Source organism: Corvus brachyrhynchos, unplaced genomic scaffold, assembly GCF_000691975.1.
Source record: "Corvus brachyrhynchos isolate BGI_N302 unplaced genomic scaffold, ASM69197v1 scaffold279, whole genome shotgun sequence".
Classification (NCBI taxonomy): domain Eukaryota; kingdom Metazoa; phylum Chordata; class Aves; order Passeriformes; family Corvidae; genus Corvus; species Corvus brachyrhynchos.
The window spans coordinates 1353862-1381397 of NW_008246060.1; the positions used below are offsets into that span (position 1 = coordinate 1353862).

General features: G+C 38.0%; 1 protein-coding gene across 3 annotated transcripts in view; it reads left to right on the forward strand.

Annotated features, from left to right (window-relative positions):
• The first annotated feature begins 272 nt into the window (after positions 1–272).
• Positions 273–27536, forward strand: part of HERC4 (HECT and RLD domain containing E3 ubiquitin protein ligase 4) — a 28797-nt gene continuing 1533 nt past the window's right edge. The window contains exons 1-24 of one of the 3 annotated variants that reach the window (XM_008642751.2): positions 273–446; positions 1659–1947; positions 4705–4864; positions 5919–5995; positions 8081–8302; positions 9801–9892; positions 11113–11243; positions 11925–12085; positions 12427–12503; positions 14528–14652; positions 15181–15240; positions 15734–15845; positions 16177–16366; positions 17395–17567; positions 18537–18653; positions 19648–19671; positions 20198–20296; positions 21402–21569; positions 21675–21818; positions 22706–22872; positions 23643–23709; positions 23921–24003; positions 26001–26184; positions 26747–26849. In XM_008642751.2, the coding sequence (XP_008640973.1) occupies positions 1722–1947; positions 4705–4864; positions 5919–5995; positions 8081–8302; positions 9801–9892; positions 11113–11243; positions 11925–12085; positions 12427–12503; positions 14528–14652; positions 15181–15240; positions 15734–15845; positions 16177–16366; positions 17395–17567; positions 18537–18653; positions 19648–19671; positions 20198–20296; positions 21402–21569; positions 21675–21818; positions 22706–22872; positions 23643–23709; positions 23921–24003; positions 26001–26184; positions 26747–26849 (2962 nt within the window). In that variant the 5' untranslated portion in view covers positions 273–446; positions 1659–1721. The remainder of the gene's footprint in view (positions 447–1658; positions 1948–4704; positions 4865–5918; positions 5996–8080; positions 8303–9800; positions 9893–11112; positions 11244–11924; positions 12086–12426; positions 12504–14527; positions 14653–15180; positions 15241–15733; positions 15846–16176; positions 16367–17394; positions 17568–18536; positions 18654–19647; positions 19672–20197; positions 20297–21401; positions 21570–21674; positions 21819–22705; positions 22873–23642; positions 23710–23920; positions 24004–26000; positions 26185–26746; positions 26850–27536) is intronic. The other 2 variants (XM_017746202.1, XM_017746203.1) reach the window with 2 other exon arrangements.

A 27536-nucleotide genomic window follows, 5' to 3' on the forward strand; every position in this document is an offset into this window, starting at 1 on the left:
CTCCCGACGTCACGCGCGGGAGTATCCAGCCGCTGACGGCGCGAGTTGGCTCTCATGACCACCCACACACAGGGGTGAAAGAGTGCCGTGATTTGAGATCAAAGTTCAGCACTTTGGCTACTGACTCTTAAATGATACAGAACAAAACAACCCCGCCTTCCGTGGAAACACTTATACAGTTCAATAGAAAGGAGAACTTTTCTTTTTTTTTTTTCCTGCTGGAGATGGAGATAAATCTTGACTACAGAAATCGCAAAGAACTATAATCATACATCTTTTCTAACTTCTTGTGTTGCAGGTTGAAGCAAGTCACTGCTACAGATGTGTGACATGTGCTGTTGCATAGCTATGTCTTAACTGAAGACGTCTTTGTTTTGATGTCCCCTTCTGAATGTGGTAGGATATAGCTAGGGAAATATTTGATCATGCCTCACCTCCTGAGATAGGTAAACAGAATGCAATGTATTTTAAGTTTTTTGGCTGTTTTGGTTTGGTGTTGCGTTTGGGGTTTTTTATGCAGTCACAAAAATAAGTGTCTTGTTTACTGCGTTTTGACTTATGCAGAGAAAGTAGCTTATCCCGTTGTGCTGGCAAGAATTCTGCCCTTTGATGTATGTAACACTTAGATGTTAAGTGTTGGCTTGCTTCTTTGAGCAGTTTGGGATTTAGGTAGTTTATACATGTTATGACCCTGCAGAATGTCTTCTAAATAATGGTCACAGATGAAAATTTATAGTAATTTCACTTTGGTTTACACTGACTTTTAAACTGCTGTGAAAATACAGGGAAACTTACTATCATGGAAATGTAGTATAAGTAGTAGTGAAAACATTGTTGAGAATTCTTAGTTGTATGCACTACTGCAAATGAAAGAGAATGGTAGCTTTAGCTTTGAATCCTTTCCAAAAAGGTACAGAGTCTGTCAGCACATATACCGGTAATTGTAATTTAGGGATTAGGGGTGTGGGCTTGCTGGGGGAGTTGGTGTGTGTGGCCTCCTGTTACTGCAGAGTAACTGAAGCTGTAGCTGGTGTTGAATGCAGTGCAAGATTGTGGACTTGAGTTTCAGCTATTTATTTTCTTTTAAATTGTAAGTTCAGTTGGCTCATAGTTGTCTAAATGTAAGGACTGACACAGCATATTGTACTTGCTATTGCATAACTGGATTGATCAGAGCTGACCAATTTTTTCCAAGCTATGAGTCAAGTGTTTTTCTTGATGATCTTGAGGCACTACACAGTGCTTGCTGGAGTCATGCAGCTCCTCAAATAAAGAAAGTAGCCTGTGCTATTTCCTTGGAAGATAGTTGAGGTCATTTCCACTGGCTGGAATTGGTTGCAACTGCAAGTTTGTATAAATTTGGATTAGCGATTAAAGAAGTTGTACAAAGAATGATATTTTAAGTTTTTGAAACAAAGTTTTATCAAACCAGGGAGCTGCACATCTTAAAAGTTGTATATGAAATGGGAAAGAACGCATTTTCCTGCAGAGTTAACGCAAATCCTGTCCAAGAAAGCAAATCATGCTCTTAAAAAATTGTTCAGGGTTTTAATACATTGGTATAGAGAAAGTGAGCTCATGGATTACATGCTATATAGAAAATAATGTAAACGTTGAGGACAATACTAAAGATGTGCATTTTCCTTTTTTCTTAACAGCTACGCAGAAGGAATATTCTAGAAAGTGAAGTTGGAAGATCTCTGATAAAAAGAAGTGTAAACATGTTGTGCTGGGGCAATGCATCTTTTGGACAGCTTGGATTGGGTGGAATTGATGAAGAGATTGTTTTAGAACCCAGAAAAAGTGACTTTTTCCTAAATAAAAGGGTCAGAGATGTAGGATGTGGACTGAGACATACTGTTTTTGTCCTGGATGATGGGACTGTTTATACGTGTGGATGCAACGATCTAGGACAACTAGGGCACGAAAAAGCCAGGAAAAGACCTGGTAAGTTTAGAAGTGGTGAATTGTGGAGATTCTGTGCGGTGGTGTGTGTGGCTTTCGTTTTATTGTGCTTCATCAAAGTCAAGATTGCCAGTGTCCGTGCATGTGCCAAATTCATGCACAGTAGCTCTTCCAAGAATGGACATATTTTTGACTGGAAAAGCATTGCTTTGCTTGGATGGGTTCTTGTGACAGTTGGAAGCAACCAGCTGTGAAACATGGCAGTCCCTCCATATTTTTGCCTGCTGTGCAGCTGGACAGTGCCACTATTTTTTATTTCAAGCATGGAATCACTTTGCCTAAGGCCGTGGGAGACTCGGTGCCTGCTTTTAATCTCAAGGGGAGTTGACCTGCTGCAATGCATGGATTAGCACTGTCCTTTTATGTATGGGTTTGGCTGTTGGAAAATGGTGGAAATGAGTATTTGGCATATCACAGTTGAGAAACATGCAGTGTGTTTTTAGTTGTCTAATATGTGATGTACAGCAGGTCTGATTAAAGCAATGTTCTCTTTTTGTAAGAGCTAAAAATAAAACTTTTGATAAAAGACTTATGAGCATATGCAGTGCTACGGGGAGAGGATTTGGAGAAGCCTAAAGGACGCTGTGTAACGCTTCTCTGGGCTTTTTCTTCTTCCCACCTATGTTCTGTGTGTGTTTCTGCTCCTTCCTAGTGCGGTTCTGGAGCAGAAGTGGGTAAACATCTTGCAGGGACTGCAGAGGAGTGTGCACATGGGCTCCCTTCAGAGCTTGCATGTGAGTCATAGCTGGTGCTGCTGAGAGCCAGGGAAGAGTGCTGCTCACACTGCTTACAGCAGAATGTAACAAACTGGAAAGGCTTACTAAGACTTCATTCTAATCACTCCTAGAGCAGTTTTACAACTTGCTTGGCTCAATATTTGCCACAAATTTTTCAAATGGAAATGAGGTGTCATTTGGTATTTTAGTAGTTCTCCTTTATTCAGTTTTGGTTTTGGTGCCAGTTAAAGATGTTTTTTTTTTTTTTTTTTTTTTGAGATGTAGCTTTTTAAAACTAATTTAGACTTCTATTGGAAATCAGTATGTGGATATTAAACTGATAAACTGAAACTTTAATCCTGTGCAAACATCTGCTTCCTGAATGTGAAGAGAAATTCGGCATGTTAAACTTACTCTGACTACTTGTTGCTGACTTTGAAAATTATGCTGAATTGTCTTTTAAATCTAAAGGTTACAATGAAAATATCTGACTTTTAATTTGTATGACCTTTCATATATAGTCGACCTGCTATAATTTTTTCTTTAACATGCTCAGACACACGAGCATTGTAATTTCCTCTGTAATTTCCATTTCACCTAGAGGTTACTGATAATACTGCTGAGTGTTGTCATATGAAGTCAGAGCATTGGGATAACTCACTTGCACAGTCTAAAGAGGCTTGGTATCTTTACAGATGGGTGGATGCTCTCTTTTGAATGTATTTCTGTTTACTGAAGATAATTTTGTTGCTGACTGTGTGTCTTTTCTACCTCTGTGTCCCCACTGCCTTTCCTCTTTCTGCCTCCTAGAGCTCTGCTTGCCATAGGGACTACATGAATGTTCCTTAATCCATATTAGGCAGAGTCAGACTGGCTGGGGGGGAGGGAAGATTGCCTGAGCTAATCTGTGTGCTGGTGCCCCAACTGGAGAGTGCTTCTATGACCTCTCTTACTGGCAGAGCTGTGGGAGGCTCTGATGAGTGAATTGGGGTGGTAACCTCTTTAGTCAGACCAGCTGTATGTAATAAAAAGAACTTATATCTGCTGCCTGTGTTGGTTTATTTTGGAAGCTGAGTGCCTGTCATGCTGCAGATAATGTTAGCTACTGTTTTGAAGTTGACTTGGGCTGTGCTAGGCTGTGTTTAGAGAGCCCGTAACATTGACGATACACAGGCTTTTTCAGTACTGTGCCATTCTTAGGCTGGAATAGAATTTGTGTTTAAAAACTGGGAGTAAAATGTTCAAGCAGTCCCTTATTTAAGGGAACTACTAAAAATTCCAACCTTAATGACAGGTGCTGATGGTATTTCTCAGCTTTACTTATTGCTGAAATGGAAACGTTACACTTCTGATCACAAATCATAAGCCCAGAACCAGTTTGAGTGTTTCCAAAGGTATTGGTGCAGGCTACTGGAAAAAAAAAAAATCACAGATATGTTAGTGTGTGCTTTTCAGAGGCATGCACTGTATGTCTAGAAAAGTTACTCTTTAGGATCTGTTTCTACAGTATTTTACATTATAAAGAAGATGTTGTGTAGCTGATTGCAAAATCAGTAGTTTCAGTCTGTAATTTGCCCTGCCTTGTTTTGCAGGCTTTTTCTTAATAATGAATAGGTGAATTTAATTTGCTGTGGTGGAATGTTTTCCTCTTACATAATGTCTACACGTGTAGTCATTTGACAGTAATCTATTTGACCTTACTGTTAATTGAGTTCCTGCACATTTTCAGATAGCAAGATTAGAAGGATCCATTATGATCAAGCTGCAGGTTTTGTGCACTTCTGTATATTGCTCCAGACACAGTCATTATTTGGTTACTTTGGGGTGTCAAATTTAACATATTTCTCCTAAAATTGAATGTTCATAATTTTAAATAAAATGTGTTTCAGCAGAACTTAATGGGCTCAGTTGAACATCACTTCAGTTGATGTCTTAGTACTGTGTAAAACTGTTTGGAACAACCCTAGCTTGTTAGTAGCTTTTTTTTTTTTTAACAACTTATTTTATCTATTTATTTTTTTAGAGCACGTTGGTGCACTGGATGCCCAAAATATTGTAGCTGTATCATGTGGAGAAGCCCACACTCTTGCATTAAATGACAAAGGTCAGGTATATGCTTGGGGTCTGGCTACTGATGGACAGCTTGGCTTGCCTGGAACAGAGGAATGCATCAGAGTGCCCAGGTTAAAAATAGTACATAATAAGTTGCCTTTTTGTTTAATAATGTGCTTAAATCACATTGGTTAAGCTATTCTACTGTTATAGGTAAAACCATATAAATATAGAAAATGTATATTAGCTATGACACTTGAATGCTGTGTGTAGACAGTTTCTCAAAAAGTCATCTTATGTGAGAAATGTGTTACAGGTGTGTTTGGTTTGATTTGTTGCTTTTTGGGGTGTTTTTGTTTGGTTTTTTTTAATAGTCTTCCACTAAGAATGAGACTTACTTTGGAAAAGTAGGATCGGTATTTTAAGAGTATGAATGCCATTTAAGAGAAGTTAAGGAGAAGTAGTGTTAAACTTTCAGTTTGAAGAAGGTACATTTGCTGTCTGATCTTTGTATTTCAGTTTTTACCCTAAAGCTTTTCAACTGTCATCAAATAATACACCTTCTAGTTAAAAAAATTAATGTTGGGCAGGGTCACGTGCTTGTTTTCAGAATGCCTTAAGCATTCCAGCTACCTGAAGTCCACACACAAACGTAACAATTCTTTGGAACCTTAGTAATTCATGGCTACAATATTCAAGATGTTATTTCTGCATCAAATCTAAAAGCCCACAGGTCCTTTAGAAACTTTTTTCCTCATCCAAAGTTTAAAGCGTTATTAGTTTTAATGTACATGTGGGTGTATTTGCAACTTCTTTATAGTATTGTGCACTGTGTATTAGCTCTGTAAACTGAAATTTTGGAAACTAGAAAGAATCAGTTTATTCTTGCATTCTGTGTTCGTTCCTCCATTCAGCTGTGTGAGATCGCCTTCCCAGCACATGAACCTCCCTAATTCTTCATTATGGTCTTTTACAGACTTTATCTATTTGAAAATAAGGCAGAACCTGACCTTAAAAGTTATGGAAAAGAAGCAGTTTTGACTTCAGATTTTATTAAATAGTGGCTAATTAAAGTTAGGATGTTTAATATACTTCAATGAAAAGGATTCACATTATGTATATTACCCTTTATTTCATACCATGATCTGATAGCTTAATTCTTTCTCTGTTTTCTTACCCCAATAGAAATATTAAAAGCTTATCAGAGATCCAAATTGTTCAAGTTGCTTGTGGTTATTATCACTCGCTAGCGCTATCAAAAGGTAAGCCAAATTCTTCTTAAGTTTTGTGTAATTTCTTACCAGGGAATTAAAAAGTTTTTGACATTTTTTTTATCTTTTTTTAAAAAGCAATGTGTTTATAAAACATGCTGCCACTTAACACAGGTGGGATTTCAGGTTGGTAGGAGCACTGTAACTTAATGATGGAAGCTTGAGTTTGAAAAACAAACGTACAAATGGATGTTGAGTTGTGCTTTTATTTCTTTGAGGAGGGATGTGTGGGGTTTTTTTCAAATTCTATCATCTGGCTTTCATGTAACTTCCTTTTTATTTTGTTTCTTTTTCTTGGTCCTGTATCTTTCTCATCCTGCTGGCACGCTGCTCTGTCCCTTGTCTGTTTTAACCTGTGACCTCAAGTTACTGAGGCTTGCAGGAATGACTTCCTTGTCTGCTTTACTATGGCAAAGCCTCTGTTCTTTGGTGCTTCCATAGTTAAAATGCCGTGTCACGTATTAGCCACCTTTTGGAAGTTTAAATATCTCTTCAAATTTCTGCTGGGGCTGTGACCCCACACTTAGTTGGCCTCACTTGTGCTGCATGTCTGGTTAGTGCAGCTCTCCGGAAATGAACATGAGTTTAAATTTGCTGTTTGCTTGTCTTATCATGATATAGGAGAGTTGTGGCCAAAACTTCCACTTGGACAAAGTGGCTGCTGAAAAGGGTTAATGGAAACTTACTCTAAACAAAAATTCCAGAAAGATTGTAGTTTGTCAGTGTTTCTTAATAATGTATGATTAAAATATGAAGCAAGTAACTGTGGGGAGGTAGGTGTTCATTGTATGCAGATTGATTTTTTTTTTTTCTTTAAATACAGTAGTTTATGCTGATTATGTGTGCGTGGATTGTGTATGTGACTCTTAATGGCCTCATATTGGGTGTTTTCCATGCCATTATGTAATTGCCATGCCCAGGTGTAATTACCAAACCCAAAGAAATGCCTTTGTTTTCAGGGCAGGCAGGCAGAGCTTCACAAGTAACCCTTTACCTGAGTTAAAATCAGCAGTAGAATGTGGGGAGTAGCAGAGTTGTGTTGTTAAGTGTTCTGTTGGTCAAAGGTGCAAGAATGTCATAGAAATTTGTGATTTAAAATTCACTCAGTCTTTTAAATAGTTACAGGCTTCAAGTACAGCATCACTATTTTCTTGCCAGTTCATGGATTTGCAGCTCAGTTTCTGTTCTTGACATGCACTGTCGGGTTTTCTGGGTTTAGTTGTTCATATAAATAAATAAAATCTGAGATACCAGTACTCCAGAGGATGGGTTTCATTGTTTTCCCATCTTGATAAAACTGTCATTGGTAAGGTGGAGATGGGAGAGACATAGGAAGCATTTTGAAGGTAACATAGCTCTTGAAAACATACCATGTCAGCAAAAGTAAATTATTTTGTGTTTGGGTGTTAATCTTTAGGATAGTAAATACCTTGGCAAAACACTGGTTGTTGAAGAGAGTATTTTATTTTGGAAGCAGTCTTAACATAAATAGGTCTTTGATTGTCATTCTTTTTTTGTTTTTTTCTTTATAAGGCGTTGAAAGACATTATAAACCTTGTGCTTCATTATCGTATAATGAAGACAGTATTTTAAAATATGTCTCTTAAACTGTGTGTAAAAATTAAGTATCTTACCTTAGAAAATCTTAGATGAGGCTTTTGATTGGTAATCGGAAAATTTTGCATGTTCAGGGTGCAACTTTGGCAGAGCCCTGCATAAACATCTGTGCAGTAGTGGAACTTCCCATGGAGCAGTGTCTTGTTTTGTAATAAGCAAACGCAGTTGACAGGAATGTTAAGAGCAGTTTTGGGAGGGTGGGGGTTTGGGGGGGGTGGGGGTGGGGGGATGGTGAATGCAATTTAAATACTTCCAGTCTGATTAAATGTTTGAGTTGAATGCCTGCAAATTACAGAAGAATGCTTAGCTTGAGAAGTCAGCAATTTGTATGCATTTTCAAACTCAAAAATATATGAAGAGTAGTGGTCTAACCTTAAGTTTTTCTTACAGTGGATAAACATTGTTTTATTAAACTATATTAATTTTATTTCTTGGTTGTGTATTTTTTCCTTCAAACAGGAAGTGAAGTGTTTTCCTGGGGACAAAACAAATATGGCCAGCTGGGCTTAGGTTATGAGTATAAGAAACAAACCTCACCACAAATGATTAAATCTCTGCTGGGAATCCCTTTTGCACAGATTGCTGCAGGAGGAGCTCATAGTTTTGTACTAACTCTTTCTGGAGCCATCTTTGGATGGGGACGCAACAAATTTGGGCAGCTGGGTCTTAATGATGATAATGGTAAGTAAGCATTGCTTCAGGACAGTTTCATGCTGAAGGCATTGGGTTGTGAATCCAAAGAGAGCAGTATTCCTAGGAAAGGAGCAGACAGAACAAACCTTGTTTGGTACTGTTGGAGTGTGCCAGTGCCACGTGAGATTGCATGAAGAAGACACAGAGGTGTTTTCCTCAGCTGTTTTGTAGTGAGAATTCTGACAGTGTTATGTTGAGATCCTTGTCTTCTTGACTTGTTTTCTTTCCCTGTTCTACATCTTCCTGTGACTTAATGGGATTGAATTAAAATACTGTGCAGTAGTTACGGATTGAACTGAATTTTGTGTGGATGAAATTGCTTGGCAAAAGCAGTAATTTATCAAAACTAATTGGTTGTCCGTAGTAGTCACATTTAAGCCATCTTCATTTTTTACTGCCAATTACTTTTACATTTCTTTCTCAGGCCACTTTTGATAATCATTCAAAATTTTTGGCTAACATTTCCGAAACTTCCTCTGCTAGGGGGATGGCCCTCAATGATTTTTAGCACGTGGTTAGGTTAGACAGAAAGTTGTTTCTTTGTTGTTTGTATTGTGTTACATGCATAGTATCTGCTCACAGGGCTCCAAGATGGCAGTTTTTGCTGTCAGGCTCCTGTAATACACAGTTTAGTAATGGATAATTTGTAGATGGTTTCATGAGTTCAGATTTTCTTACTGGTTCATTGTTGTCAACCATTTAAAATAGGAAAAATGTGTTGTAAATAAAATGCACATCCGAATGCCTTAAAAATTGTCGCATTCATGTAATAAGAAAATTACAAGTATTCTTCAGAAATCACAGGAGACTTCAGTTGCTTCTGCATATTCTTTGGAATGTGTGTAACCCCAGGCTTTTATGTAGCATCACTTCTCAGTAAAATCCCTTTTTAATGTCTTCATAGGGTTTCTTGCAGACATGTTAGCATGCCTGACGGGTTTTAAGACATTAGCACTAACATTTAAAAAAATTGCCTTTGTTCAAAGTTGACGCGTTGTAGCGATGGAGGGAAGTTAGTTTTGCTTCCTGTTTGTTCAGTGCTCCATTCTGTTATGCAGTTAGTAATATATAAATTACTCTGTGCATCAATAGACTTTCCAAAGAAGACCAACTGACACAAAAACCTGAAGCACATAAACAAAAACAATGTTTTGTTTTGGTTTTTTTTTTTCTTTTCTCATGGCCAGTGCCAGGTCTAATGTACTGTTCGTATTTAGTGATCTCTGTATTGACATATGATCCTGTGCTAGTGAAAGTGAGACCATGGACTACAAAGTTTTTTCAGGGTAGTAGTCCCTGTTTTTCCTGTAGTAACACTTCCATCTCCAAGATCCATAAACTCAGTCAAAGGGATTGCGTTATGGTAAGAAATTTAAAGTGCCTGCTTGATTAGAACCAAATTAGAATAAATGAGCAAAACTATTTGGGTTTTGATTTTTATTGTCAAAATAAGTGACCTTTTTTTATTCTTTATTAAACCTTTCAGACAGGTATGTTCCTACGCTGCTGAAGTCCCTGAGAAGTCAGAAGGTTGTTCATATATGTTGTGGAGAAGATCATACTGCTGCCCTTACGAAGGTACAGGACTTAAAAGATATGTTTATGTTTAGATATGCATATGTTTATGCTCCAATTTTTTTTATGTTTTCAGGAGATGATGCTACCTGAACAGAAAATAATAAACTGAATTCTAAATAAAATTTCTTCTAAATTTATGGGATTAAGTTGAGGAAAGATTGGAAGAGTGGTTAAATATTTGAAAAAAATTACCAAATACAAGAATCTTGCATTCTAAATGCTTATTTTCCTTTTTCATGCGTAGAAGTTAACTTCAAACTTGCTTTAAAGCTGATGGGCTCGGTTGAGATGCTGAATGTACTGTGAGTGTTTGTACAGATTGTCACCCATATGTATGGCTGCATTGTCCCTTGCAGAGCCAGGGGCTGGTACACCTTTTGTAGGCAGTACTGTGTTTATGTGTGAGCATTCCACAAGTCCTTCTGAAGTTCAGGAAAACCTGGCACTGTTTGCTATCCTGACTCAGTGACTGAGGCTGTTGGGTTTTCTCAGCGGATGCTGCAATTTTAGTGATGAATTTCCAGCTGAGGACCAAGCTGATGCAGAGCAGAGTTGAAAGAAACAGATTTACATTTTCAAAGCATCTGAAAATGGCAAGTTTCGGAGTTGTTGTAAGGTAAGGTGTATAACTTCTGCAAATGTTTCTGATTTAAACATTGAAGGTTTTGGTTAATTTCTTGATTAATCAAGAACACTTAAAAAAATTACTTGCCTTACAACAATGTTGAAATTTTCTGGTTTCTTATGCTTTCAAAGGCTGTTTCAGTCATACTGTGTATCATCTGCTGAGCAGGGCAGCTTCTTGTTTGCTAATCACTTTATAATTTGTATTCAGAGTTTCAAAGCCAAAGTATACTTTTTAGTAGTGTGAGTATGTATACTGGTGAAGTTCATCAAGAAAACTGGAAAAGAGGAAAAGTGAGGATTAGTATCTATAAATGACACAAGTTAATGGCAGGACTGTTGAATGATAATAAGGAAATTAGATGAGTGTGATTTAACACAGGTAAGGTAATACTTCATAGCTGTGCCACATTTTCATAACTCCAATTAACTTGTCACTCTTCTGTGTCTCAGGACCCTGTTGTGCCATGTATATTTTCTGTCCTTTCCCTGCAATGCCAAGATCATCAGAAAAAGATTTATTAAAACCTTATTTCTGTGAAGTTTCTTGTTCTGAGGTATACAGTCATCTTAATTTAAAAAATTTATTTGTTTAGGAAGGTGGGGTTTTTACATTTGGAGCTGGAGGCTATGGTCAGTTGGGTCATAACTCTACCAGCCATGAGATAAATCCAAGGAAAGTTTTTGAGCTTATGGGAAGTGTTGTCACGCAAATCACCTGTGGCAGGTAAGGTCTATTCTGTGCTAACACTGTGAATCTTACAGATAATTTGTTTTGTATAAAACTTCATATCTATTGCAGTATGAAGCAGGGGGTTTCTTACCCTTTGTGGTCAGGGAAGACAAGATGACCCCTAACAAAAGATAGCTAGAGATATTTTTGGGATTTCAAAAGCATTCATAGAAGAACCAAAGGAAGTTATATATTTGAGAGGTTCTGATTTTCTAAACTGGCAGTGTGAGCAATAGTATGAAGTGTGAAAGTGTTTGTTGCTGTCATTTCATTTCATATTGAAGAACAAGTGTGTTTGGGAAGGTACAAAATAGTTTACACAAATTCCCAACTGGTTCTTCACAGGCCTGCAAAAGGAGAGGGGACATCCAGAGTTGAGCGGGATAAGGGAAAGGAGATGCAGGCAGTCTCTAGACATTCATTTCTGATATGCTCTGAAGGTCAGACAGGGGCTAAGCACTGGCAGCTCCATTCTGGGAATTTTTCCATAAAAATGGAGGATTGCCTACTGGAGTATAAGTGGAATATTGCCAGTGGCAGTGCATTGCCAGTAGAGCAGTGGAGCGTTGGGTCCGACAGGACCTTTAATGCATTGTTTGGCACAATTCCTGGACAGGCCTGCACAAAGCATGTTCCAGTGATTAGGTTTGCGTTACTGAATTCTGTTTGCCCTAGGCAGCACACCACTGCATTCGTCCCTTCTTCTGGAAGAATTTATTCTTTTGGACTCGGAGGTAATGGGCAATTAGGTACTGGGACCACCAGTAACAGGAAAAGTCCCTTCACGGTGAAAGGAAACTGGATTCCCTATAGTACTCAATGCCCAATGAGCACAGGTAAGCAGCATCTGGTGTATTTACTTTGTGGTTACCTGTTCCTTTATAGTAGCTTAGAATTCTTGAGATTTAAACTAAATATGGGCCAAAATCACTTTTTCCAAACACTTTAATTCCACTGTGCTCTGTTTTCGTGGTGTAGGAGTTACATGCCTGTGCTGCTGGGTTAGGGCCTCTGGTAGCACTAGACCTAGAACTTACCTCAGGGAAAGATGGTCTTAACTATTGTATCGAGATTCTGCAACAAGGGAACCTTTTTGTAACTGAGTGTTGATCGCAGCATCTTAATAATTTTTCAATTTCACATTTTCATGGTGGCCTGTTTTTTATTCCTGTTGCAGACAATGAGGAGTGCTACTGTGTAAAGAGAATTTTCTCTGGTGGGGACCAAAGTTTTGCACACTACTTTTATCCACAGGTAACAAATTAAGTATAATTTGGTTCCAAAGCTTGTCAAAGTTAGATTTTAGGGGTTTTGATGCATTTTAAAGGATTTTGATGTTGAAGGTGCATGTGACTGTATTGTAAAGTTTGTTGGTGCAGTGTGGAAGCAAAAGGCACTAAGTCATGGTAGCAGTTGGAGGACTTGGATCCAGTTGGTGAGTGTTAGCTGTCAGGAAGCTCTTGAGACTTTTTGGCATCAGCTTTTTTCTTGATGGATGAATGCACTTCTTTTCATGTCATAAGGGAAGAATTGATTGAATATTTGAGAACTTCACTCCTTGCCCAGTCCTCCTCATAGCTCATGACAGCAGCAGCCTTGATGTCTTCTGCTCTGTAGTCATTTTAACATGCCACAGTGGTAAGGAAACAAATGGAGCTTTTTGCTAAAAATTACGTAGTTTGTTATGTCACAGTTTTATACTAGTCTTAAAGCTTAAGTGTTAGAATAACAAGAATTCATCTGTTTAAATGCTACGTAAAGAAGTCTAGAAGGACTTTACAGTAAAAATGGCAGTGTGGAAGTGTGATGGAAAGAAAATGCTATTGAAGGGTGAGTTGGGAGATAAAAACAAGATGAAGATTCATGGGACTGTTTCCAGTACAGCTCAGCAGATATTAAACCATGGGGATTAATGAAGCATCAAGAGTTGAGTGTATAGGGTGAAAACTAATTTGGACACAAGGGAAAATGGATTTTAGTGGGGACACGTTTGTCAGGAAAAAGTGAGTACAGGTCACACTTGCAGCAGTGCTCTGTGCTCAGAGCCTGTTCTGGTGGTACAGACTCAGCAGTTTTTCTAGGATTGTTTTGTTGGGTTCTTTTTTCTAAATTCTGACAGAGTTTTAACCATTGCTGTATTTGAGAGAAACTTGCTTAGCAGATGTAAACTGGAAAATGGCTTATAATATAGGCTCAAAACTTGTCTATTAAAACATCCTTAAGAACTTTCTTATGTGCAATTTTCCTAATTACCGGAGTAGTTTCTGACTTACTAATTGAGGTGAACTGGAGACTGAATGCAGTTACTGTGGCTTGTTCTGTACAAAAAGTACTAGCAATAGATGAACATTGATGCTGCAAAAATATCCCTTTTAGTACTCTTTAGTTTGGTAATTTGTATTGAATTATTCCAAAGTTCTGTGTGTACTGTACCCCTGGGGGTTGTGTGTCCCTGCCAGTTAAGGGGGCCCGGCCAAAATCTGTTTTCTCAAATCAGTTTTTGGGCAGCTCAGTTCCCTGAGTTGTTTTCTTTGGCTGGACACAAGAGAAATGGCAAAAGTGTTCCTTGTCCTGATGCTGTAGGATGGGATCAGAAGTGCTGATTTTTGGCAGCAGACAGTCACTGTCATACTGAGTCAGCTCAGTGTTGTCAGATGGCACCCTCAGGAGGAATGTTTTCTTTCACCGATTTAATCTTATTTTTGGTGCTATTTGCCATCTCTTTTTGAACCAATGCTCCTACTCAAAACAATGATCTTGGTTCTCCTCTTCTTTACTATTACAGCTCTTAGTGGAATTCATTTTATATGAGCAGCACTTCCAAATGCAGCTCCTCTGATGATGCAGGGCATGTTCACAGAAGCATAATTCATTCTCAGAGGAGCTTGATGGAAGTGGGGTGGAAGAACATCTGTCTAAAAAATTGAATGGCTCCTTTTCTGTGTGCTCAGAGCTTGGCAGTGAGCTAAGTGGCTCCTAGTGGCTGGAGAGGAGGTGCTTGCTGCTCACATCTAAATCATAGAGACAAGTAATCATAGAGACAAGTAATGTTTAAGGTGTTGGCCATAGGCGAGGTGTGTGAATTAACACTTAATGGAGATGGTTTTAGTGTATGCTCTGCTTTCATGGTGAATGCAGAACTGTTAGAACACAGAGTATTTCACAGCAGTAGTCGGGGTAGGCAAATTGTCAGCTAAGACAGCTCAACTAGAGGGCTGATTGTTCTGGAAATCAATTTTGTGTGCCTGATTCTTTACGCTTTCTTTAAAATTTTTTAGAACATGGTGCCACCAGATGATTTTAGGTATCCTGACCTTTTGAAGCAGATCTGGACTGTGAATGAAATGTTTATTCAAAGATTGCTGAGTTTCCCATCTGGAAGACTTCCTGTAGAGATAGCTAAGTAAGTGATGTAAGGGAAAGAAGTTGTCTCTGGTAATTCTGCTTCTGAATTGAGTGTTAATGGGGCTTTGGGCATACGTAGCAGAGCTATTTTTAATTACTGATTTTGTGACGTGCAGAGCTCTTGCTGTGCTTTCATTGTTGCCCTTGTTGAGTAGTTTAGATCCTTGAGACTGTGTCATCTCTGCTTCAGTTGAGATGACTATACAAGATTAAATTAAGTATCTAATTGCACATTGAAAATTAGCAATACATGTAAAGGAATATGAGAACAACTCAAAGATTATTGCTTCTATTTTAATAAAAGAGGATGCAAAGCAATTAAGTTGCAAGACTGGCTGTGATTCGAGCTGTCTTCAGCATTGAGTTTTGAATGAAGGTTTTATCTAGTATTGTTTAGTCACATTTGAGTCAGAGTCCCTTCCTTTGTACAATGTAATTTGTTACGGATTAAATACAGGCTTTTTTATCGCAAATGCTAATTTGTAAAAGGAAAACCAAATATAACATTTAATGTGAACAATTTCAGTGAAATTGATGGAACGTTCTCCTCAGCTGGGTGCCTGAATGGGAGCTTTTTGGCATTGAGGTAAGTGGGCAGGTTTTTAACAAGTGTTCCTGTGGACAGCATTAATGGTAGCCGCCTTCCTGGTGTCCCTTGTGTCAGCTGGGACACCTTCCCAGGGTTTTCTTGTCTCACTGGTGCTCTACTGCCCACAGTTTAAACTCCTGCTCCTTTCCTGCCCTGTGTTTTGTCAGCTGCCCCAGTGCAGAATGGCTCCTTCCTGGCTTTGCTGCTGCCACGTCAGCCAGCAAAGCTCATTACATTTGTCAGCCACAGGTTGTTTATAATTCAAGGGGAATTCATTGCATGGGCTGTTTTACATCCTAGTCTTTTTGCATTATTTTCTTGCAGTTAGAGAAGATTTTTTCCAGTTGTTTCTAAGGCCATATAAAACACAGAAGTCTGATGTATTTTAAGTCCTTGGTCAGTAGGTCTAAAATTCATGGGGCGAGGGGAAATCTTGAGTTGCTGAGAATACAGGATTCAGTCTTTCTGTTTGTTTTTTTTTTTCCTGCAGCAATGATGATCATTACAAAACCAGCACTAGATTCTCAGGGGTTGATATGAATGCTGCTAGACTACTCTTTCACAAACTCATACAACCTGAGCATACTCACATATCACAACAGGTTTGTGCTGCGTATTTTCCTTAAGTTTGGGATTATCTTTGTGTTACAGCTCTGCAGAAATACTACTACTGTTATGCTTGGTCCAACCCTATAAATAGATTTCTTTACTCAGTAATATATGGACTGCAAATGTGTGAAACTGTATTTTGTTGTGACAATTAGGTAACACATCAGTATATTCTATTTTAATATTTACTGTAATTTTTTAAATGTATAGTAGTCTTCACTGAAGCTCTTAATTATTGTTTTCTAGATTAGTTTTCATGTACATAGGCATTTATTTAAAATCTCAATTGCATTAAAATAAACAGAATTTTCTGATGTGCTGTAGGTGGCAGCTAGTTTGGAAAAGAACCTTATTCCCAAATTGACCAGCTCCTTACCAGATGTCGAAGCTTTGAGGCTGTATCTCACTCTACCAGAGTGCCCACTGATGAGTGATGAAAACAATTTCACAACGTTAGCTATTCCTTTTGGAGCAGCTATTCTGAACCTAGAAAAAGCTCCTCTGAAAGTTCTTGGTAAGAAACTGAATATTTACTGTTAAAACTAAGGATCTCCAGATGAAAACGTAGAGAAATTCCATCAGTGAAGACTTGGTCTCGGCAGCACCTGCTGTGTGTTTACAGTTTTGTACAATTCCCCAGTGAGAAAGTTAAGGCTTAACATTGCTTGGTGTAAGAAAACACTTACTGTGTTGCTTCAGGGTGAGTTAACAGGCCATCCCTGTGAATTCATCTGGTATTGTAGTTTTTGGACTGATTCCATTTGGGAGGAATTAAACTGTGTAGTTCAGTGTAATTGATATGTGTCTTTGCGCTTTAAAGTGAAAATTATGTGGTCAGACAGCTAACAAGCTCTAAGCAATTTACAGAAGTGTTGCAAAGCAGATGTTAAATTGTCTTGGTTGTGACTACAGCACCTGTTCTAAGCTTCTGAGGCAGTTGATCTTTTCTCACTGGTGCCAAGATGTGGTCTTCAAAAATGTGGCTGAGAATAGCTCTGGTTTTTTAACTCTACTTCCTTACATCTTCTTATTGTGATTCCTGTCACCTGAAATTCCGCTTAAAGAATTGTTTTCAGAATATTTCACCTTTAATTGGATTCTTTTTGAGAAGGTACTTGCATCTTCCTGAGTTATGTTTTGCCTTGTAACCTGTCTCTTGTGTTTTTTCAGTAGTTTTGGTGAGAGTAAAGAGCTTGTCTGCTATAAAGAAAAGCACACTGATAGTTTTTTGAACTCCAGATCTTTTTCCATTGTTTTCTATTGCTCTCACGACTGTTTGCTTAAGATTTCAGGTTTTGAGACATGTATTTTTGTCAAATGTTATTTTGTGGTACTGTCATTTAGTCCGGATGAACAGACTTCAAGAGACTTAAAGATTTGATGTGTAATAATAGAGCATTTGTTGTGTTACAACTTTTTTTTCAGAGTCTTTAGTAACTGGTGATTGTGCTTTCTAGCCAAACATGTTTCTTAGTTAAGAGGATAACATAACGTAGTGCTGCAGTGGCAAGTACTAAATTTGTGTTCACCATGTGTTGACAGAAAATTGGTGGTCTCTACTTGAACCTCCCTTGTTCCTCAAGATAGTGGAACTCTACAAGGATGTCGTAGTGCACCTTTTGAAGTTGTGCAAGATGGGCCTTCCACCTGCTGACAGAAGAATACTTACCAATTTCCTACACACAGCCTTCAGAGTTCTGGAAATACTGCACAGAGTACGTTTGTGTCTTTTCTAAAGTTCCTTGGCTGCTTGGCTTTGTCAGCATCTCTGTGCTGGGTACTTGGTAGAAGCTAAGTTACTGATGGGTTTTAAAGATCAGAATTGCATCTACAGAAATATTTGTAGTTGTTCCATCTGGACCTATGAATCATCGGGATTCTGGATTCCAATCTGACATGGTGATGGAATTAACTATTTTTTGGGAACACAGAGTGACCTGTCATTTGCATCTGTGAGGGTATGGATTAAGGTGACAGGGAAAAGCAGAGTGACAGATCTGGGATATTTTGGAGATTGAATATCTGGTGGTTTGGAGGGGGATGTGAGAGATATTTGTGAAAAGTAGGCTTGGATTATAAAGGTTATAAAGGCAGGATCTCTGTAACTATCTTGCTGCTTTGACAGCCAGCAGTGCTTAGCAGCCCTTGGGAAAAGAAGTGTGTATTAGGAAAATGTGGATGCTTCTGGATTAAAGTGATACTGTAGAGACAAGCGTGTGTATAAAGTTATTTTTCCATGTCTCTCTTTTTTTAAGCTTAGTGTTTTTAAATGGAAACTGTTCCTCTGCTCACATGTGTAATAGTTTTCATACTATAGTTAAGACTAGAGTTATTGAATCATAGCTCTTAAACCTGTGCAAATACAGGAACAAGTATTTATTCCATTGTATACATGAACATGTGTATCATCACTGTTCCTGTGAGATCATATGCTGTTCCAAAGTGGCAGCCCTGTTATGTGATACTGTGTGTGCAGTTAATTGTATTTTCCTTGAATCTTTGATGGGATTTTGAATAATCCATGTATCCATGTCTTTAACATTGTTTTTTGCTTTCTTGTAGGCACTGTTGTTTTTCTAGAATTTTTTTAGTAGCGGGTATCTGTGGCTGATGTATCAAATGCTTGAAAAACATGGAAAATATCCCTTTGAAAGCTAATAAAAAAATAAATTGCATTTCCTTAGGTAAATGAAAGAGGACAAGTTATACAGTATGACAGATTTTACATTCATGAGATACAAGATTTGATAGATATCAGAAATGACTATGCCAACTGGTTCCAGCAGCAGGTACTGGGAATGGTAAGTTGTGTTGATTTTATTTGGGTTTTTGTGGGTGTTTTCCTCCCATGTTTTGTGTTTGTTTTAGCCCTTTGAAGAAATCCATAGATTCTCTAAATATGGGCACTTTTTTTCATAAAAATACCTTTCACAGATGACCAATGCTGAACAGACTCATGTCAGGTACTGTGGCTAAGGAAGAATTGTTAAGAAGGTGTGTTTCTTCTAGGGTGTCATTCTTAGGACTGACATTGCTCAATATTTGAACCTGTCAGTTGAAAAGTGGTTTAGAATGCTGTCACTGGAGACTTGCCGTGTCAAAAAAGTTAGGAATGTAATAATCCACAAAAGGAAAACATCCAGAGTAATCTGAATTGCTGTATAAGACAGGTCCAGGGAATGCAAAAGCTGCAGCTGTCTTGACTAATGAGTCAGGAAGCGTAGTAGGGAGTTACAGGGGCAGATAACTGATGGAATTTTCTACTTTGAGTTTAGCAACCACAGCTGAGATAATTAATTCCTGATCTGTAAACAGAAGAGTGATAAGTGGGAGTAAATTAATGACTGTGCAGAGAATTAGTGAGTTGGATAGGTTTTTGCCACAGTTCCTTGACTTGAGCTTTGAAAGAATATTGAGCAAGTTAGTAAGTTTTCTCTAGCTCTCTAGCCACCCTTTTTTTTTTCTTTTTTCTTTTTTTTTTGCAACAGTACCAGCAGATGTCATTAATGAATTTGTGGAAGTAAACATTTAAAGTGTGTAGTTTTTTTGCATCCAAGCAAACATGATACTTTAACAGCCCCGTTTTTAAAGACTGATAAACAGGGTGTTGAAAGGCAAGCTTGTAGTTAAGAGATGAATTAGAATGTTTATGGTTATTTCTCAGTAAACCTTCTCTGGGGGGAAGCAGTAAATAAATATTTTTTAAATTCTTCATCAGAGATGAGTAATTAATGCAGACACTAATGCTGCTTTTTCATCTTAATTGTTGCTACCTTTGTGCAAATGCTGTCATAGGATGTCAACCATGGATTAACTGAGGTAAGATTGGTTGCAGTCTGATTTCTTTTGAAGAATGTAAGGAAATCAGAAATGTGAATGTCAAGGACTGTTTGCTGTGTTCTATTGGGTGTAAAGCTTTAAATTAGCCATGGCTGTAATCTGAAAAAAATCTTTGTGATGCAAAAATATGTAATTGTCTATATTGCAAATTTGGAGCAGCAGTTGGAAAAAAAGGGCTACTTTTATACCCATTAGCTGCAATAACAGTTCAGAAATTAAAATGTGTTAAGTGAGAGTGTCGTTTGTGTCTGGCTTGGCTTGGTTTGGTTTGGCTTGATTGAGTTCTGTTAGATTTTTTTTGTTTGTTTTTGGCTGAAGTACTAAACAATTAAAAATCTACTTAATGTTCCTAAGATGCTTTGGGTTCTGCATTGATAATAAGTCAAGACTGAGGTCTCTTTCCATTAAAATAGATGTATTAAATGAGTGCTATTGCAAAGGTTCTTTTAACCATAATTGTGACTTTTGAATAAGCTGAGCTGTGACATGGTTCTTTTCATTCCAGTTAACAGATATTCCTGTTATAATTTGCACATACCCATTTGTATTTGATGCCCAGGCAAAGACAACTCTCTTGCAAACAGATGCAATCATACAGATGCAGGTAGGAGTCTCAGTTTTTAATGTTAGGAATTTATTGGTTTTTCCCTGATCTGGGGATCTTGGGAGTTCCTGTTGGTTTTTTGGTTTGGCTGGTTGGTTATTTTGCTTTTTCTTTTTCTTCAAATTCTGTTTAATCTCTCCCCCATAAAAATGGAGGCTCTAGTTTTAATCTCGGGGTATGTACATGATAGAGGGTAGTGGGTTTGGGACCACATTGAAATTCGACTGTTTTGTAGTTGCATACATTTCCAATGAACTTCTTTTCATTTCAGTAGTGAGATGGCTTTTTTATGTGTTCACAGCCCATAGTACTGGTAGAAAAACCCCAAACCCCAACAAACAAACAGACAAAAAACCCAAAAAACACAACCCCACCTCCCATATGAGCAGACTTAGAATATTACCTGGCTCATTGATCTGAGTCTGAAAAGAAACAGATGATGTAAGTCATACTCAAGTAATGGGCTTCTGTAGGAAAATACAACCTTGCTCTTCTAATTAATAATAAATGTAGTTTCATATGCCTTTAAAAATGTATATGTACAGTCAATACCAACATTTGATGGATTCAGAGAAATGTTCACATTAAATGTTTCTATTAACAATATTAAATAGTACTAAAACACACAAACTCTCAAGAGTTCTCTGCCATACTCAGAACATTTGCAAAAGCATTTTGTTTTACAAACAATTTTAATACAAAAATTATCATACAAGTTAAATAAATTGCTTTACCCGCTGTGAATTAGTTTTTAATGTATGTTTGTTTTCATGCCAGATTTATATTAAACACCCTACTCTTCATTAGATGAAATGCAGGATTTTTTTGCTTCCTTTTGTTATCCAAGGTATTTTGACTGGAATATCAAAACCTGGGTTCTAATTCTTTCCAAACATTAGCATTGGTGAGAGCATTGGGTAAAGGAAAAATATTTCTGAAATCAAATAATTCCTTAGATAAAAGGAATACAAAGGAAACTTGGGCAAATTCAGTAGTTCTTGTAGTAGCTATTCCCATCTGCACTTTTGCAGACAAGACTGATGGACAATTAATATTGACAGGAATTTTTCCTACCTACTGACACTCTCACTTTGTTTTTCTCCAGATGGCTGTCGATCAGGCCCACAGGCAGAACTTGTCTTCTCTTTTCCTGCCAGTATTTGAATCTGTCAATCCATGCCTGATACTAATGGTCCGGAGGGACAACATTGTAGGGGACGCTGTGGAGGTCCTAAGGAAAACAAAGAATGTAGACTACAAGAAGCCACTCAAGGTATTACAAGTGCCTACAAGTGCCACAGTAATTGAGAATGTTTCTGGACAAACCTTGCTTTACAACCTGTTTGCAGTTCAGTGCTCACTGAGTTGTGTGTTTCAGGTTATATTTGTAGGGGAGGAAGCTGTTGATGCTGGTGGTGTTCGCAAAGAATTTTTTTTGCTCATCATGAGGGAGTTGCTAGATCCCAAGTATGGAATGTTCAGGTATTATGAGGAGTCCAGGCTGATCTGGTTCTCTGATAAGGTAGGGTGTGATCTATATTCAGTCATTTCATTTTAACTTACAGTATTTGTATTAATAATATATGAACACAGTAGTTTGTGGTCATTTTATTTCAAGAGTAGAAGCTGAAGCAAGTATTCTCAAAAAAGTTTATTTTTGTCATTATTAGAGCAAAACTTTCCTCATTCCTTGCTGTTTCCCTTTTGCTTTCCCCATTCCTTGTTTACTCCTTACTGGTTGTCCCCAGCCCAGCCAGGTTTTTTAGGAACAAGTACTAGCCAGAACAAATTGATTCCAAGGGTAGAATCAGTAAATCAAGGTGCCAGAGGCAAATTCTTGACTGGCCTGTTAGGCAGGTCTTCCTGTGTTCAATTGCATTTGTGGGTGATGGGTGGTCATGGAGTTGTACTTTCTTGGAAGGTTTGATCCCTGATCTTTCAGTCCTCCTTCAGAGAACACTGACTGGGGAGGCTGGATTCCAAACACCTGAATATTTACATTTCCACAGGTGTATTTTAAGCCTTGGTAATTAATTCTGAGGGGGTCAATAGTGAGCTCTTCCCTCTTCTCCCCGAAGTAATATTTTAAAAAATTGACATATTTAATCACTGAATAGTGCAATAGGAAATCACTGACAAAACCAGAATCTTAATGCAGTATGTGTCCCTGTAACAGAGTACGTTGCAGCTCAGCCTTTTTAAGTGGAAAGGATTCTATTCTCTTGGATTTCGGTCTCAGCTGGTTAGACTTTATCCTGTTTTTCTTGGTACTTACAGATACATACATATTTAAAGAAAATGTAAATTAAATCCACTCAGATTATACTGCACTGTACACTTCTTCCTGGACTCTGCAAGATTAAAATAACTTCTTTATTTTAAACCATCTTGTCTGTTTTCTGTTCTTAGACCTTTGAAGACAGTGACTTGTTTCATTTGATTGGTGTTGTCTGTGGGCTAGCAATATATAATTTTACTATTGTAGACCTTCATTTTCCTCTGGCTTTGTACAAAAAGCTATTGAATAAGAAACCATCCCTGGATGACTTAAAAGAATTGATGCCAGATGTTGGCAGGTAAGCAAGAAGGAAAAACGTGTGTTGTTAGAAATTAATTTTGAGGTCAGCATTTTCCTCTAAGAACATAACGTTTCTTTTCCACACTAACTGGATAAGTAAATTGCAGTCATTATGTCATCTGACACATTTGACATTGTTGTTAAACACCTGCTTCTCACTGCTTGGTGTTAATATTTTATGATCCTACAAGCATTTTAGGGGGAAAAAGTATTTGGAATTCAAACCCCTTGAGTTTTAGCCATTAATTTTATAAGCCTAAGTACAAGCATAGTTTCAGTTCTGAGTTATTTAAGTCCATCAAGAAAATATTTTTGCTTATTTCAGGAACAAATACATGCTAAGTATTTACTTTTGACTAGGGATTTGAATAGGACTAACAGGTAGGAGGTTCAAATGAGCAGAAAAGGATGCTTGACTGCCTCAATGATGTAGATGCCAAAGTTCTCATAGATTTAAGGAGAAATCAAAGATGTTAATGGAAGAGCCAGTCAATGGTTTTTAAGTACTAACTGCCTCTGCTTTGGGAATCCCTTACCTGAAGTCTTAAGATAGGAATGTTCTCTCTTCACCACATGGGGTAATCAAAAGGAAGTGATTGCTTGGGGTTTCCCAGCACTACACAAGGTGCAAGTCGGGTAAGATAATAAATGAAATACCAGTAGAAAGATGCTTCTAAAACTTGAATTATCAAAGCCTAAAGAGCACTTCAGGAAAATAAATTCATCTTTCTTTCCCCTGGTGCAAGTATTTTGTAACTTATTTTGCAGGGGAATGCAACAGCTACTGGACTATCCAGAGGATGACATAGAAGAAGCATTTTGTCTTAATTTTACTGTAAGTTGTATATAGTGTTTGAAGTATGTCTTGCCAAGCTCACGCCATCTATTTTAATTGTCTCTGATGGAGTGTTTGAAAGAAAGCATCAGCAGCTGATTCCCATGAATTTTAGCTCCTGTGTCTGCCTTTCATGGTGCTGTTAACTAAGTGGGAAGAAGTACTTTATGCAGTAAATAAGATTTGTACTATTTTTGTTTGTTTCAAATAGATCACTGTGGAAAATTTTGGTACAACAGAAATTAAGGAGCTTGTTCCTAAAGGTGCTGACATTCCTGTAGTCAAACAGAATAGGTGAGTTCTGTGGATTACAGGGTAGTTCAGCATTGCTGTCTGCCTTGGGAGTGTTACTGGGCTGTTGGAAATACCCTTTGCCAAGTTCTGACACTGCTGTTGGAGGCAAAACTACTTGGGCTCTTTTCCCAAGCTCTTCTCATGTGTATTGTTAAAATAGCTGTTGTCTTGTATTGACACAGACAAGCTGTGGCTGCCCCATCCCTGGGAGTGCTCAAGGCCAGGTTGGACAGGGCTTGGGGCAACCTGGTCTGGTTGAAGATGTCTCTGCCCATGGCAGGGCAGTTGGACTAGATCTTCAGAGGTCCCCTCCAACCCCAATTGAGAGCATTTTATAAGATTAAAAATGATTGGTGGCTCTGCAGGAAGCTACATACCATTGAAATTCAGTGAGTAATGTTGAGAACTTTGATGACCTAAGCGCCATTATTACAACTATTCATTCATACATGAATATTATTTCAGTGAAGTCTTCCCTTTGTAGGGCAGATAATGTTAGATGGGTTAATCCAGTGTTATTGTCAGAAGAGTGGGTGATGGGTGGGGTTTTTTCCTTGGTCAAGGATTCTGTAACTTGCACTTAGAAAAGCAGCTTTTCCCACCCTTTGTTCCCTTTCTGCTCCTGGAGGATAGGCAGAATATACCTGGTGGTGCTTTTGTCCCCTTTTTGCAGAGTACTACCATTTTCTAGTCTATTCTTTAATCTTTATGAATTCTCTGTGCTTCTACTTCTCCCAGGGTAAAGGGAGAATTGAATGGAAAGAGAGCTGAATGCACATGTAAAACACCATAGCTTTGCAGTTTTCTGGTATAGGTTTGATGTTCTGTCACTAAGTGACTGTAAAATTGGAGTTGAATTATGGGAAAAGTTTCAAGGTGCCTGTGGAGTGCCTGCTGCATTGTTACCACAATTGTCTTGCAGCAATGAAGAATTCCTCTTTCTCAAGATCTAAATATGCCATGATGCTTCAATTAATTTTAATAATTATTAACATAGAGTGTAATATAACTTAGTTACAGCTATGACTTCTCTCTGGAGCAGCCTTGCACTGTTAGTGTTACTTTCCCCTCTATAATTACGCAGCATGGATAAGATGGAGATCTCATTGAGTGCTGAAGGGGAGGAGTGTGGTTCACCACTTTGGTCATCTCCAGCATTTTCAATGCAACAGCTTTAATAAACGTATCATCCAAATGTGTTTATATGATTCTTTAAATTACTGGTGATGTTACTCAAAGACTGGGGGTGGTGTTGAAATGCATTCTCTCTTTCCACAGAGAATGTGTGTTGGTAGGATAGCTGTAATGTGGAACTGAAGTCACTGCCAGTGCAGAAACTAAACAGTTTTCACTGGGATGGATTTCAAAAAAATTACCATAAATGTTGTATCACATCAAGAAGTTTTAGATCTCCCCTAAATGCTGCCAAAGATGTTTCCAGCAAGATCCAAGAACTCCTTGTACCAAAGCACACAGATAGCAGGCCATCTGTTTCTGTGAATCCCAGCTCCTTGGCACTGGTCTTTTTACTGTGTAAGACTCAGATGTCCATTTGAAGTTGATTTGCATTTTTAGTGCAAATATGGTAATCTTTTTAATTTAAAAAAATAGAACAGTGAGTTTGATTAGTGGTTTTCAGGACACTCCCTGGAATCCAGGCCTTTCAGCTTGTTGCCGTTCAGTCCAGTCCACTGCAATGCACACAAATAAGGGAGATGTTTGTAGTGCCTGAAATAAATAAGATTAAACGATCCTGCTTTTCTGTTGCACACTGGAGACTTTGCCTTCAGGGGTGTGGTGGGGAAATAGATTCATGTGCCATTTTATCTTCACTGTGGTTGTAACATAAAGCAGAGAATACAATATATTGGCCTCCTCTTTGCTTCATTTTCTATGCTGTTCTATACAGAAATGGCCACTGGTTTATTGGTAGAAGGATGACATGTGCTGTTTCCTCTTTATTTCTTCAACACGATTGTTTCTTTCTCTTTGTACAGGCAAGATTTTGTAGATGCATATGTGGATTACATCTTCAATAGATCTGTGGCTTCCTTATACAGTGCATTCCATGAAGGCTTCCACAAAGTGTGTGGAGGTAAAGTTCTTCAGCTCTTCCAGCCCAGTGAGTTGCAGGCAATGGTGATTGGGAACACAAATTATGACTGGAAAGAGCTGGAGAAGGTAAGAAACATAGTTAGCTATTGCTTTCATATAGTTTTCATTTCAGGGTGCCAAAGCAGCTAGGTGTCCTCTTGAGTTCTGTTTTATTTAACATGATTCCTGTTATTTATTGATGTCTTAAAACATCAGTGAACGAAGATCCTAAAATATTATTTACCTTCCTGCTTTAACTTTTTCCATCTATTTCTGAAGGAAATCAGACTTAGAAGAGAGAAGCAGAAAAATTCACAGAACCCAGAGGCAGCTGTATACAATCTCTCATACTAGACATGGGAAAGTGAAGTCATTGCACACAGTTATTAAAAGTAAATATTCTTGATTGCCAGAGCTCAGTGAGTCTTGGCCTGTGTTGGGATTGAAAATGCTTTGCAGTACAGGCATCTGTCCCTGTATTGAATTCAGACTGAACAGCTGAAGAAAAGAGAGTGAGGAAAGTAGTAGTAGTAGTAGTAGTATGTCACTTGCTGTGTCTCTTTACAGAGACTGCATTCATTCTGCCTCAGTGTCAGCTTATCCTACTGTTCTGTGAGCGAGCAATAACCTCATTTCCTGCTCATTTTAGAATACAGAATACAAAGGAGAATACTGGGCAGACCATCCTACAATTAAAATATTCTGGGAGGTTTTTCATGAGTTGTCTTTGGAGAAGAAAAAACAGTTTTTGTGTAAGTATTTGAAATTATTTCACAGAAGTCACTAACTGAACAGGATCACTGGGATTCCAGGCTCTTGGTATAAGAGGGCAGATGTAAGTGTTTGTAATGATGTGATTAACTACTTGGAAAAAAAATCATAGTAGAAGAAATTGATTATGAACTTGTCTCTGATTTTTTTGGGGGTTGTTTTGAGTCATTGTGGGTGATGGCTAGTTACAGATAACTGTAGCTCAGAGCAGCATTAAAAAAAAAGAAAACCCAAACCCCCAAAACACCAACAACCTAAACTGCTGGTGTCATTTATCTGGTAACTAGGATATTTTTTCCTGTGCTTTGACATAGAATTCACATCTTCCAGGTTTTTTCACTGCACAGAGATGGAAATTCGGAGTTGTAACTGATTGTAAATATGTCAAGGTACTGATAAGTGGAAATGTACAGATAACAAAGTGATCAAAGCTGGCTGTGAGTGAGGTTTTTCTTAGAACAGATCACAGACTAGTTTCCAATTCAGATAAATTAGTTTTTGAAGAAACCAATTCTTTGTTTACAAGATACTTGGAAATCTTGACAAGATACTGCCAATGGATTTTAAATTAGAAGTTCTGTTGCATGAAAAGCTTTATAGTATTTTTAAGGACAGTTTGGTTTCATATGCAAAAATGGAATACTTTACGTATCACTTGTAATAAGTCA